The 13,441-nt window shown below is 44.1% G+C and overlaps 1 protein-coding gene across 1 annotated transcript in view; it reads right to left on the reverse strand.

Moving 5' to 3' along the window:
- The window catches only part of LOC134416390 (gamma-aminobutyric acid receptor subunit rho-2), a 34,929-nt gene that overhangs the window by 5,554 nt on the left and 15,934 nt on the right, over window positions 1-13,441 (reverse strand). The window contains exons 3-8 of the mRNA XM_063153004.1: window positions 12,357-12,424; window positions 8,189-8,412; window positions 4,765-4,847; window positions 3,330-3,470; window positions 2,948-3,100; window positions 2,131-2,327 (exon numbers count right to left, since the gene is read on the reverse strand). Coding sequence (XP_063009074.1) covers window positions 2,131-2,327; window positions 2,948-3,100; window positions 3,330-3,470; window positions 4,765-4,847; window positions 8,189-8,412; window positions 12,357-12,424 — 866 coding nt within the window. The remainder of the gene's footprint in view (window positions 1-2,130; window positions 2,328-2,947; window positions 3,101-3,329; window positions 3,471-4,764; window positions 4,848-8,188; window positions 8,413-12,356; window positions 12,425-13,441) is intronic.

A 13,441-nucleotide genomic window follows, 5' to 3' on the forward strand; every position in this document is an offset into this window, starting at 1 on the left:
CAAGGGAGCCTGGTATGCTAGAAACCCACCTCCACAGAACCTAAAATTGCACTCATCCTCACATGGGTGTACACACAGAGGTGCACTACGTAATTCCATCCTGCTGGACTTTTGGCCTGTGTCTACAATAATAATTCAAAGACTGCCAAAGAGCCTCCTTGGACATGGGAATGCAGCTGACAGCACTATTAAAGTGCCAGAAAGGTCTCTGGCCTCTCTCAGCCCAGCAAGCACCAGAAGTTCCCAGGTATGGGCTGGGAATAAGCATGGGGCCACAGGCCCTTTGCCACAGGCATTTCACAGCTGCTCCCGTGATCTTCAGGGAGAGAAGGTTTAGTTTTGGATACTGCCTGTCTTTGTCCCTGGCAATTTCTTAATGTAGACATAACATAAAGCTCTCTTCTGGAGAGAGCTTACATGTTCATACCAGAACTTTTGGGGTCTTTCATAGGGGAGCAGCTCTGGCTGACAAGATCTACATCTACTGTGAGAAATGTCTCTTCTGCTTCTTCAAGAGCTTCTTCCTCAAATAATGCTATTTATTATCTCCGTTCCTGTTTCCCCTACTGAAGAATAATATTGTCACACGTTGAAGACTGAGTACAATATTTTCCCTTGTGCAGTAAAAAGGTGTTTGCTGAATATGGAATTCAAGGGCAGATTTATTATATAAATAACAAGCTACACCATCACTGGATGTGGCAAAACACTCCAGAAAACTTAGCAGAAAATTAACAAACCCTCTGAAGTTCATTTCATCCCTCTAGTACAGTTCAAAATAAAGGAGAAGAGTTTTCATCTTAAAAAAATATAGGTTTTTTCTAGGCTAGTCAAACTTAGCAAGGATATTTGTTACTTCCCACGACCTGCCAAGACATCATATTCTTTGGACATGGGATGCCTGAGCAGGGCTGGCTAAAATGCCACAAACCACATGCAGCAAGTCAGACACCTCCTTGCACAGAGCATCTCTGTCTTGGGTTGCAGAGAACTGCTGGGCCCCAGGTGGGGGCTTGCAGGGACATGGATAAATTAAGATACTCAGAAGCTGTACAAGCAGCTTTCCAGAATCATAATGCTGTTGAGAAGGCCTTGAAGAGAGGTAAAATTTCACCACAGGAGTCTGGTAAATTTATCCAACTGTTTTTTTAAATGTATCTAATTACATTTTTTTATGGTATGCCAACTAGGAAAGGTGCTGGGCTGTTATGGGGCTTGTGCTGTTCTTCAAGAAAGTCATGGGGAGAAAAGGAAGGGAAAGAGAAGGACATGCAAAACTAAAAGGGTAGTTCATAGAGGGAAATAGCATGCTTAAATTGTATGAAAGATGATGTCTGCATTGGCATTTCCAACAAGTTTATACAAATTTCTCCAGGAGTCATAGACAGTAGGTTACCAATAGACTAACATGGTGAGTTCCTACCAGGAAGAAAGCAATCATAAAACATGGTGATGTCCTGGGTGTATGGAAAAAACTGAGCACAAAAAAATGAAAAAACTGAAAAATTTGACTGAAAAAAACAGTGACTGAAAAAAAGTTTGGCTCCAAGCCTTAGTGTTCAAAAGGCAATGGTGCTTTGTTTAACCACAAAGAAGGGCCTAGAGCTCTGTAAGATACCTCAAGCTGGAAAGGACTTGAGGGCATCTCTAGTACTATGTCCTGCTCGTAGCAGGGCCAAGATGGTCAGGCTGTATCAAGTCTTGAAACACTCCAGGGATGCAGGATAAGACCTTTTATAGCACATTAAGAAGTACAAGCATAAACTTGGCTGACTGTTGTTTGTGCTTGGTGATGGGAAACACCTCCACCATTACATCCATTAAATCCAGTTTCCAGAGTAATGTTATCTGTAGAGGAAGGAAACTAATTTGCACCAAATAAGACCTTTAGCTTACTAAACAAGAATTGTGGCAGCTGCCGCAAAGCATCAGATTTTATACTTTCCCCTCTTGCCGATCAAATCCTGTTTTTCTGTGTCAGCAATTCAGCCTGAGGTGGAGTGGTCTAAAAGACCCAATTACACACATGGTTGTCAATGTTTTCCCATTAACAGACAGTCAATATAAAGACCAGATATCAGCTGTAAGGGGAAAAAAAAAAAAAAAGTGGATGACAAAAGTGTTTCTCACCCTCTCCCGCAGTTTCCTCTCCTTCCGCTCTTGCACTGTTGTCAGGTAATTCACAGCTGCATATTCCAGCACCGATAGGAAGACAAACACAAAACTGACCCACAGGTAAATGTCCACTGCTTTGATGTAGGAAACACGAGGCATGGAGGCATTCACCCCAGTGATGATCGTGGACATGGTCAGCACAGTGGTTATCCCTGGAGAGAATCAAAATAAAGAAATGTTATTGACTGATACAGTCCATGAGGGGTTTTGTCTCTAGAGAAACAGAAATTATGGCCTACATGATGCTCTGAAAGATGTTCAGTGTAAGACGAATATGTGTAAAGTAGCTCTTCAGCTAATGCAGAATTGTTGTCCTGCCTACATTTTTGTGCTTATGATGGGCTGAGTTTTGAGGAGCAATGGAGCAGTCAACATTTTGCATTTAACAGACAGCATTTAACTCCCTCCTTAAACTCCAGGGTTTAAACACAATGCTGTTAAAACGTATTTTTACACACCTAATCCTAAAATCAGGTCTGCTCAGACCAGTGGTGACAAGGATGCCTGTTTCCTAGCTGTACCATTCTGTGTTACAGCTTCATTTTTAAGACCACACCACTTTCTGTTCTGAGCTACATATAAGTGAGGAAGACTGCTAAATGATGAAGGACTCAAGACAAGGTGCAAGTTATACATTGTATTAATCATCAGATAAAACCACTATTTGCTTGCACAATATCTTTAACCATCAAAATGAGCAGTTCCCTTTCCTGCCAAAGCCTTCACATTCAAAGCTTTTCACACAGCCACGGCTTGTTGCAGTTGTTCTCACCCAAAGAGACTCTGGCAGGAACTGCTCGTCGGTCGATCCAGAAGGACACCCAGGACAGCATGACCATGAGAGTGGCAGGGAAGTAGGTTTGGAGCAGGAAGAAGAAGATGTGTCGGCGTAAGGTGAAGTTTATATAGAGGCGATTGTACCAACCTTGGAGAGAGGAGGAGAGCCAGAATCAGTGAGACCAGCCTGGACAGCAGGTACAGAGAGACAAGACCTTCTTTGGTTCTTTTATTTCTAAGACTTGTAAAACAAGAAACTGGGTTTTCAAACAGACTGCGGAGACTACACTTCAGTGACATAATCCCAACACCCCCCTCAAAAGCAGCTAATAGAGTATTAGGTTTAGCAATAGTAAGACATCAGAAAAGGCCAATACCTGTGCTACTGTAGAAAGCCAGTCTTGATGTGGTGTGGAACTTTTGTATCAAAAACTGAGACAAAGAAATTTTTTCATCAGTTTTCAGAGATTCATTCCCATTTTTCCAATACAGCATCAGATCTTCATCAGTGTAAGCATCTAAGGGAAAGAAGAAATACAATGTGATGTGACTTTAGCTTAGAGGTTCAACAAAAGTTAATACATCCAGTCTTTGCCATGAACTAATGCCACAGGTAAGTTTGCCAACAACTAAGGAGTTCAAAAGATCTTGTCATATAATATACTGTGACAACAACAAAAATCTGAATTCAAGATTCAAGAAAACAAATCCTCTTTTTACTTCACATTGAAATGCCATTTAGAATGGTACTCTTCTGAACATCACAGACTAAAAATAGATAATAGCTCAGGAAATAATAATGGGTAAAACACCTTAATTTAGAGGAAGGAGGAAGCGTGGACACTTCAAACAGTCTTAGAATGATAAAAGCAAAAGGGACAAGTGAGAAGCAAAATAAATATGTTAAAACTATAGAGGAAGAACATAGAGAATTTGTTCACTAAGTAACAGGAATGGGAAATGAGAAGAGGGTTATTAAGATCATCAGGGACAGGAGCACATGGCTTAGGGACAAGAGGCTGGGGGAACTTGTTCAGCTGGGAGAAGAGCAGTCTGTGGTGGGAGGAGAGCAGTCTGTGGTGGGAGAAGAGCAGTCTGTGGTGGGGTCCAGCTGCTGCCCTGCTGACCCTCATGGAGAAGGAGGCAGCAACCTTTTGCCAGATGCTTTGACAAAATGGAGAGCGAAAGGACAAGAGGCAAAGGCTGCAAGTCTCAGCAAAGGATTATTCCCAAGAAGATAAAAGGAAATATTTTCAGGATCAGGGCTGTCAAATATTTGAGCATGTTGCAGAGAAAAGTTGTGGAGCCTGAATTACCTTGCTCAAAACCCAGCTGGACATAGCTCCAAGCAACCCATAATGAAAACTCTCTGCTCTCAGCAGGGTATTGGAGCAGCTGACCTCAAGGTCAGTGAAAATTATCCTCTGATTCTGATTCTGATTTTTGCAGAGAAGCATTCAGTTAAATAGCTGGGAGGATCTCAAAACAACCAGATATTAGTCTTGCCATACCCTGGAGAAAGTCTACAAAAAAAAATCCTAGTGTTCACATTGCTTTCTCCACCAAAGAAGCTGAGCCCAGACCACAGTGTTTGCAGGATCAGGATTATGTCATAGGATGTTTTCCTTGCAAATTCTGGTCTTGCAGCACAAGGACTAGATCACAATACTGCTGAGCCAACAGGACTCCTAGTAACTGTGATGAGCTATTATTTCAGGCTCTAAAATAGAGAGCATTCTGAAACATGTCCAGTGAAATGTTTGTGCAGCCAGTCATGGAGAACATCTATCTAGAAACACGGATACAACTTACAGCTTTCCAGCTCCAGAGAACATGTCTGAGAGTCCAGGGGAAAGTGGCTGAAGTCCATGTTGCACATTGCTGTCACTGTGACCCTAGAAATCGAAAATGAGAAAAGCTGGTTTCTATGAGGAGCAATCAAGAGAGAATGTTATCACAGATAATTATTCTGCAGCTTTTAAGCCAGAAACATTGCATGATGCTTGCAAAAAATCCACAGGAAAATGCCTACCAATTCTCTATGTTCAAGCTAGATGGATTATACACAGAAGCTCAAAAAATGTGATTTCAATATCAAGGAACTAAAGCACTATCTTGGATGTTACTGTTATACTAATGTCAGTACAGATATTTCCACTGTGTTTTATATCCAACTATTTGCCTACAAGACTACAATGTAAAGTAACTTCACCATTTACATTTAACTTCACTATTTACATTTGAATATTCACTTATGTGCAGTTTAATTCAGGTTTCCACATTTTCCTCTTGGCTCTGTTCCCTCCATAGTCACCCTAGAATGACCCAAGCCTGAGGAATATGACCATCCTTACTGCAAGCCACACAATTCCTTCAGTACATATATTATTAAGGCAAAGGCAGTTTCTTACAGCTCTCAATAAACCCTTTTAATCTGAGGGGTGTTTTTCTGGGGCAGGGGTTGTAAAATGGGTGCAGCTGGTTTTCAGTGAGTGAGATTTGCTTCTGTTAAGTTTTTTTCTTAGCTAAAAAGCTGCAGCAATCACAGCTCCAGTTTTTAAAGTATCCAGTTGTGCACAATGTTACATAAGAAGTTTTCCAGTGGGTCAGTGAACTTTCCCTGCAGACAGATTTGCAGTGGAGCTCCCGATTTAGGAGGGGCAAATCAGCTGTGACTCATCGTTTCAGAGGCCAACTTACGTTGGTTGTGACCATTTTCTAGACGCATTCCAGATGTTGATAAAGGACTTTTCCTCTGTTCCAGGGATTGTGATCCAAATCCTACCCTGACCTACACACTCATCGCCCCTGAAAGGCACATGCTGTTCATTTTGACTATAAACTACAGCAAAATTTTGCCATTTGAGCAAAATTTAAAGAATGTTTTTGGGGATATGCTCCAGAAGGTGTCCTGCAATGATGGCCTCCCCTAACTGTATGCAGCATTTAAGCATTGCATAACTCAGTCTCATTAAAGTGCATTATTTTCTTTCTCTGGCATCACCTGGACTGTGGCACAACCTGTGGTCAATAACAGTTTGTTAGTCAGGGGCAGAACAGAAACTCGGCTCATCAGTATGATATTCCTCAATTAGAGTGCAGTGTCCAGGTGGCTTTGAAGGCCCAAGGCCCAAAACAGGAATGAAATGTTCCCCAGCCCACTGCCAATCCCATGCAGACATCTCAAGATACCTGAGGGCATTCCCAGCAACACTGGACACCCATCACCCCATCCACCTTTTCCAGCTGGATACTGTTCTGAGTGTTCTAAACACCAGCGGGCCCAAATGCCATGGAGATTTTTTTTCTCCTTGGATTTTACGTATCAAATTATCATTTTAACAATTGTGCTGTGATGAACTCACAGACTTTTCTCTCGTGGGCAACATTAAAAAGTCACATCACCTCCTCAACACACCACAGAAGCAAACTTAATAGAAAACTTTTCCAAGTTTTTGAAAATCATTTTACCATGGATGAAATGAATAAGTTCCAGAAAGATCCTAGAACAGAAATCCTTGGCTACAAAATATTAAAAGGTCACTGAACACTCAGAGCATATTTTCTGTCCTGGGGAAATATCCATTTTTTTGGGTTCTTGAGCTTTTCTCCTCTGGCAGTATATTTTTCTCTGCTTCTCTTTTTTCATTCTTCTGAAGGAAATTAAATCTGCAGGGATGCTGATGTGAGCAATCATAAAGGTGGGCTGGTTAGAAGGGGAAACTATTGAGCAAAAAATGTCTGATGGAAAATATGGACAGAGAAAGGTAACAAGACAAATCCCTGAGAAGCTCAGCTGGCCTCTTTGACATGAAGATAGGGTACCTAGAAACTGGAGACATCCTGAAATACCATCAATAACTGCCAAAAAAAAAAAAGTGCTTTAACAGGCACTTTATTGTAAGAAAAGGTAGGAGATTATCTTGAAAATAAAAAAGAGTCTGGGAGAACAGAAAACATCATTAACTATTGGCTGTTACAGGTGAAAAATAAAAATTACCAGCATCTATTGTCTATTCAAATTGGTGGCATCCTACATCCTCTTATCTCTCTGGATATAAGGAGGCCTTAATTTTTATCCAAAATAAAGCCTTCCTCTGAGACCTTTCCATGCTCCACACACTTTTCTGCTCCTTAGAGGGTTGAATTTGGTGCATGAACTTTCTACCAGCTCTTGGACACCCACCAAGGACTCTTGGCTGACTCCATGCCCTGTAACTCAGAGCATCTCTGAAATGAGACACTGCTGTCTCACAGGTCCCCTCTGAGCCCACTTTCATCCCTTCCTTCCATCCCTTGGATGATTTGGATCACTTCATGGTGGTATCACTGTTACCAGTGCTGTGCACCTGCACAAGCAACCTGTCCTAAGGGTACCTGAGGGTATATTGTGGATGAAATGTAAATTCATGTAATGTAAAGTAACCTGTAACACGAAATACCCAGGTTAGTAATTGGCTGTTGCCACATGACTGACAGATGCTAAATTATTGACTGCTGACAGCAATTTGCAATATAGTGATATGGATATGCAGTCACTTTATTAATCATGGGTGTAGTTGCCAATGGTGATTTTGTGGTAGTTTGCTTGCTAATGGTGATTTTTGTGGTATTTTTGATAATCTGTATAAAGGTAGAGAAGTTCAGAGGATTAAGCCTCCATGTCCTTGTGTATTACAGAATCCTGCAAACCCACAGTCAGGATCTGTGTACACCCACAGGATGGATAACCCTCCAGGTCATGACAGGCATCCCTCAGGATTCCTCCAGCCAACAAATCTACTAGAAAATCAGTTTAATATTGCCATTTCAGCTTCAATAAACATAAACATTTACATCAACAGGAAAGCAGAACAACTGAAAAAAATGCTAGACAAACAAGAAGGAAAGTAGGATAATTATAGAGGTCACCATCTGGTATATCAGCAGCTTCCAGTTTAATCACACACTGACCCTGGGATGAACATTCCTGCTTGACTAAGCCCTCCACTGACTGCAAAGAGCTGGGGGCATGCTTCCCCCAGGAGGAGATTACCCTGTTACTCCCCATAGCATGGGCTCTCAGAGTTTCCTGCACAGCATTTTGTGCTGGACATTCTGGCAACAGGGCTCTGCATCAGCAGCAGGAGTAGCAGGATTGGCAGCAGCGGTCCTGGTGATCACCAAAGTCAAGCCTGGAGCCAAACTGGCAGCAAAGCCCCAGGGGATGCCCAGGGGAGGCAGGGCTGCTCTGTACCTCATGCTGTAGAGGACGTGCCCATCGGGGAACACTCGCAGCATGATGTTGTCCGTGGTGGTGTCATGGATGAAGGACCTCTTGGAATGCACAAAGAAGACATCAGGGACCCAGATCTTCTTCACCAGCCTGCCATCAAAGGTCATGCTCTTGTTGTTGGTGCTGGGAAACGAGAGACGCTCGTCCTTCCAGTAGTGCCTTAAGTACAAGGTCATGGTGAAATCCTTCAAAAAAGGGAAGAGACCCAATGAAGGAAGAGAGCTCTGTCATTGCTGCACTCTAAACTAGGGCACACCAGAAAGAAAACTCACTCCCACCAGACAGATGAGATCTCTCCACTCTCAACTCCTGATTCTTTCCTAGGTCAATGCTCTCTGTCAGTAGATTTTCCTGACAAAATAATTTCAGCCAAAACAATGCATAGCCAACGAATGAATTTATTACAGTACCCAGTAATGTTCAGTCCCAAACAGGATATAAATATGCCCCAAGAGAAGCAATGCCCTGCAGAAATGATTCTTCTTTGGTAGCAATAGGATGGTCAAGAGGAAAAACTGAAAGTTAGCTTAACAGTCATGCTAAACACTAAGCAATTTATCCCCAAAAGGACTAAATTGTTGCAAATAGCAACCAGGTGAGGGAACTGTGTTTCCTAACATATGAGTGTGTAAATACAATTCCCTTTTAGGCTTGTTGATGGGGCAGGAGCTTCAGTGACATAAAGGAAAACATCTATTTGTTATCCCAACCTGGTAGTTGCTGCTTTTAGAGCTGAATCTACTCTCATGCTGAGAGATCAAGTACACTTATTTCCTTTATATTCCCAATTAAGCAAGTGGTTATGGGAGCTGCAGCTGCTTAGTCTGAGCAGGCAGCAACACAGGCCAGGGTTTCTCCCTAACCCAATTTCTCAAGCCACAGCCAATCAGTTTGGTGACAGTGACAATCAGTTCCCCTGACTCTCTGCTTCAAAGGGCTGTCTCACAATGGCCATGCATTGCCAGTAGGTTTTTCATTAATTTGTCAGAGCAGGCTCTGGTGCCAGTCCTCCCCTTGACGCCTGGCACAGCACAGAGCTGGCCAGACCTCTCTGACCATGGCAGAGAATGGCCAGGGGGACACTTCTGCTCACCCACCTGCAGGTGCCCACCTTATCAGACGGGTCCAAGGCTCCTTCACTGCTCATCCCAGGGATGCTGCCAGCTCCTGCTCCCTACTGGACACTGGCCACCTTCCCCTTACATCCACAGTCCCAAAGAAACACTTCCAGCAGCTACTGCCCATGCAGAGCTTAGGTTACAACCCAGCTAGAAGAGTCAGCCTCAGGGACCGGACATCAAACTCATCAGTTTGAGTAGAGCTGGGAAAAAGGGAACCAAGGAAGAGGCACAATTGCTGCTTTCTTAGGGGTCAGAGCAGGTTATATTAAAACTCAAAAAAGGAGTAAAGAAGAGCCTGGCAATTCAGGGTTGCCAGTTGCCTGGCCATGACATGAGGCAGAGGGACATGGGGCTGCAGGAGAGGAGCACCATTCTCATGGTTTAGCTCCAGCCAGCAGCTCAGTACAGCACAGACACTTGCTCGCTCCTGTCTCCCACCACCTCCAGCCAATCTGATGGGGAGTAGACTTAGAAGAAGTTGGGTTGAGATAAAAACAGGTTAACAATTTAAATAAATAGTAATGAGAAGAGTAATGAAAAGGAAGATGAGAAGAGATAGAGGGGCAAAACTCCAAAAAAACAAGTGATCCACAATACAGTTGCTGACAGATGCAAATCCCCCAGCAGTGATCAGCCCCTCTCAGCCACCTCGCCCCAGTTTATACACTGGGCATGATGTTCTGTAGTGTGGAATATCTGGAATATCCCTTTGGCCACCTTGGGTCAACTGTCCTGGCCATGCTCCCCTCCTCACTGGCAGAGCACAGGACACTGAAAAGTCCTTGACTCAGGGTAAGCACTGCTGAGCCACAAATAAAACACTGTGTTATCAGTATCATTCTCATACTAAATCCAAAACCAGCCCTGTACCAGCTGCTAAGAAGAAAATTAGCTCTATCCCAGCCAGAATCAGGACAGCCAGGCAGCCTGAGGCTGTGGCTGCAAAATGCCTCTGGGCAGCTCCATCATCAGAGCATGGGGGAGTGGGGACCATCAGCCAGGCAGCCTCAGCACTGCTTACAGCCACTCCAGAGGAGGGGGCAGACACTGTCAGAAGGCACAGCACAGGAAGGAACTCACTTTCCTGCTTTCCAGGCCACCCCTCTCCCTGTCCTACCCAACTGGACCTTCTCATCTCTCACCTTCAGCCCCTTCCTCTCTCCAAACAGGCAGCACAGTGGCCTCTGCAGTGGCCAACTCTCCTCTGCCTCCATGGCCAGCCTGGTGCACCCAATGCTGCCAACACAGTGACAAAGTGACAGCTGACAACAGCTTCTAAGTATAAAATCCAACTTAAGGAGGCTTTTTCATGGCATAGTTCAAAAGAGGCAGTATGCTGACCGCTTGTTCCTTTCTGACCAGCACACACACTATTTACAAGCAAGAAAAGGGGTTTATTTCAGCACCCACAAACAGGAAAGTCCCTTGGAAAAAAAGGTTTTACAACAAATTGGGACAATGATAGTACCTGCCAGAGGCACAGTCAATGAGTCTACACAAGTACCTGAATTTTGGCAGCCTATTTCATGTTTGTTCCAAGTTCCAGGCAGCCTCAAGAGCATGTCCTGGCACTGCACAGAGCAGCAGCCCATCCACATCAACCAGACAGGCACTGGTTTTAAACCCACATGCCATAAACAGCCCCTGGCTGCTCTCCCTGCCATGCACAGTCCTGCAGATACAGTGGGCTGGGGCTGGTGATGCCTGAGTCTGGTCCTTCTTTGGGGCACCAGGAGCCTGCTCAAGCAGGGATAGCTGAGGCCTGCCCAGCCCAGGGTAGCTGATTTTCAGGGCCACTTCAGAGCAGTTTGAAACAAGCCCTGCCTGCAGTGAGAGACAAGGAGGGCTCCCTGCTGCAGGCACAGCCAGCCCTGTCCCCTGGCCATGCAGGGAGCTTGATGCCCACTCTCCTCCTGCAAACATCCATGCTGGACAGTCTGCTGGAACACAACTCAGACTGATCTGGGAGAACATTCTTCCACCCAAAAAATGTCAGCAACTGCTGTAGAAAGTGTTTGTCATGAGCTGGGAAAATAGGAACTGTCGACAGCCAAGGGAGAGAACTGACCTCCAAGGCTTCTGACAGGCAAGGTTTTCATTGAATCCTGACAGAAAGCACTGTGAGTTTTTTACTTGCACTAATTAGGCCTCTTTGCTGCTCTGACATTATCTTGATGTATTAGAGCCCCAGTTCTCCTCCTGGCAGCCATTCCCTGTGCTCCCCTCTGACACACCTCACTGCATGCCTACCCCCAAACCCTCTCTTTCAATATCCAGGCAGGCAAGCTGCCTGGTTTTAATCGCAGAACATAGAATATTTTGGGTTGGAAAGGACCTTTAAAGGTCATCTAAACCAACCCCTCCAAAATGGCATTAAGATGTAATTGCACCATATTAAAAAAAATCAACCTAAAGCTCTTCCTTTGTCCTTATGTTTTGTCTAGACCACAAAAGGTGCACAAGAACAGGGAGGAAAAGGCAGAAAGAGGAAGGAGCCCAGAAGCTTCCTCTATTCCTCTATGTTCCTTTTTCCACTTCTCTTTCAAGTGTTTTTATTCCATTTCCTACAATTAAAAATAAAAAAATCCCCATGAAACAACCCCAAACCACACAGTAAAGTGTGTGTGACACTCATGTGAATTGAATGGTTCCCTAAGGAAGAAAACTCCTGCAGCAAACACAGCTTATGTGAACTTCACCATACAGCTTCAAACCTTCATATGCAGCTGCTTATATTTCAGCTGTGATAGATCTTTCACAGCACGGATTACTCTCCCATTCAAGGTCCCTTTTCTCTTCATGCTTTTAATCTTTTTCCTCTGGTGGTGGAGAGGTAAGATTTTGATCATCTGGTTTTATCAAGTCTTTGGTTCTGATTATCAGCCTCTTTGGACTTTGGAGATGCTGCTATTACTTTCATCTGACCAATGATTACAAGCCCGTGGGTTTCAAGTCCGGAGGTCTTTTCATGGCTAGAATTAACTGAGGCTCAGAAGAGCATTACGTACCATGTCAACCTCAGAAATACTGTCCAAGCTTTCAACTTGCACATCCACCCCAACAGGAATGGCAGGGCCTGAAAGAGAATGAGATTCAGATATGTAAATAAATGTTCTTTCACAGCATCTGCATTTAATTAGCACTCCTAAGGTGACATGCAAACATTTCTGAGCTTATGTTGTGCATTTCTGTCAATGGTTCTTCAGGAAGGGGCTGGGAATGAGTTAGTGAATAACCATGTAAGGGCCCTTCTGAAACATTGAATTATCTTCCCCTTGGCATATGCTGCAATGTTGACACTTTGCCAGTTAGTCCAGAGCTTGGATGAAACATTTGCCTATGTTTTTAAAAACTGAGCCATCTCATCTTAAATTTTAGGTCTTTATAAATAAATTTAGCCCCAAGGATGGGGACTGAGATGAAGATAAGGCAAGCAACGAGCTCTTCCTTGGAGGTTTCTCATTTTTTATCAAGGCAAGCCACATTAATCTCTCAAGAGCTCATCACCATCTTGATTCATATTATTCACTGATGATATTGCTAGTTTTCCACAGTAATTTTCAAATTAGCAATCAGAGAGCTCACAAAGAGCAAATAAGCAGAAAACATCCCATAATAAATGGACACTCCTCTATTACTAGAAACCCTGTATGAAACCTCACTGCAGACTGCTGCTCACTAATGACCAGGGCCTGCTCAAGATCCCCACAGTGTGCCCTCACGCAGCTTTTCCCAAATTCTGGTGATCAGGGCCTACTGAGAGAGACCAGCACAGCAAGCAGGGCCCAGCAGGAGGAGCAGCCCAGGGGGATCCAGGGCTGCCTGGTGCTCCCAGGGATGCTGTGGCTGTGGGACTCACAGGGCTCACACAGGTCCTGGGCCTGCCTCAGCCTGGGCACTGCCAGTGAGACACACCATGCCAAAGGAAGCAGAAGCTCTGCAGACATGTCTGAGGCTTGTCCAGCAGAAATTAATCTTCCAAGGGCCACAGTGGCCCCCATGAAGATTTCCAAAGACTTTTATCTCCTAGATTTTGAACCTGATTAGCAGTCAGATAATATGCAAGGTGCACCACAATCCCTTTGTGGACTCA

Source organism: Melospiza melodia, chromosome 3 (genome assembly GCF_035770615.1).
Source record: "Melospiza melodia melodia isolate bMelMel2 chromosome 3, bMelMel2.pri, whole genome shotgun sequence".
Taxonomy (NCBI): domain Eukaryota; kingdom Metazoa; phylum Chordata; class Aves; order Passeriformes; family Passerellidae; genus Melospiza; species Melospiza melodia.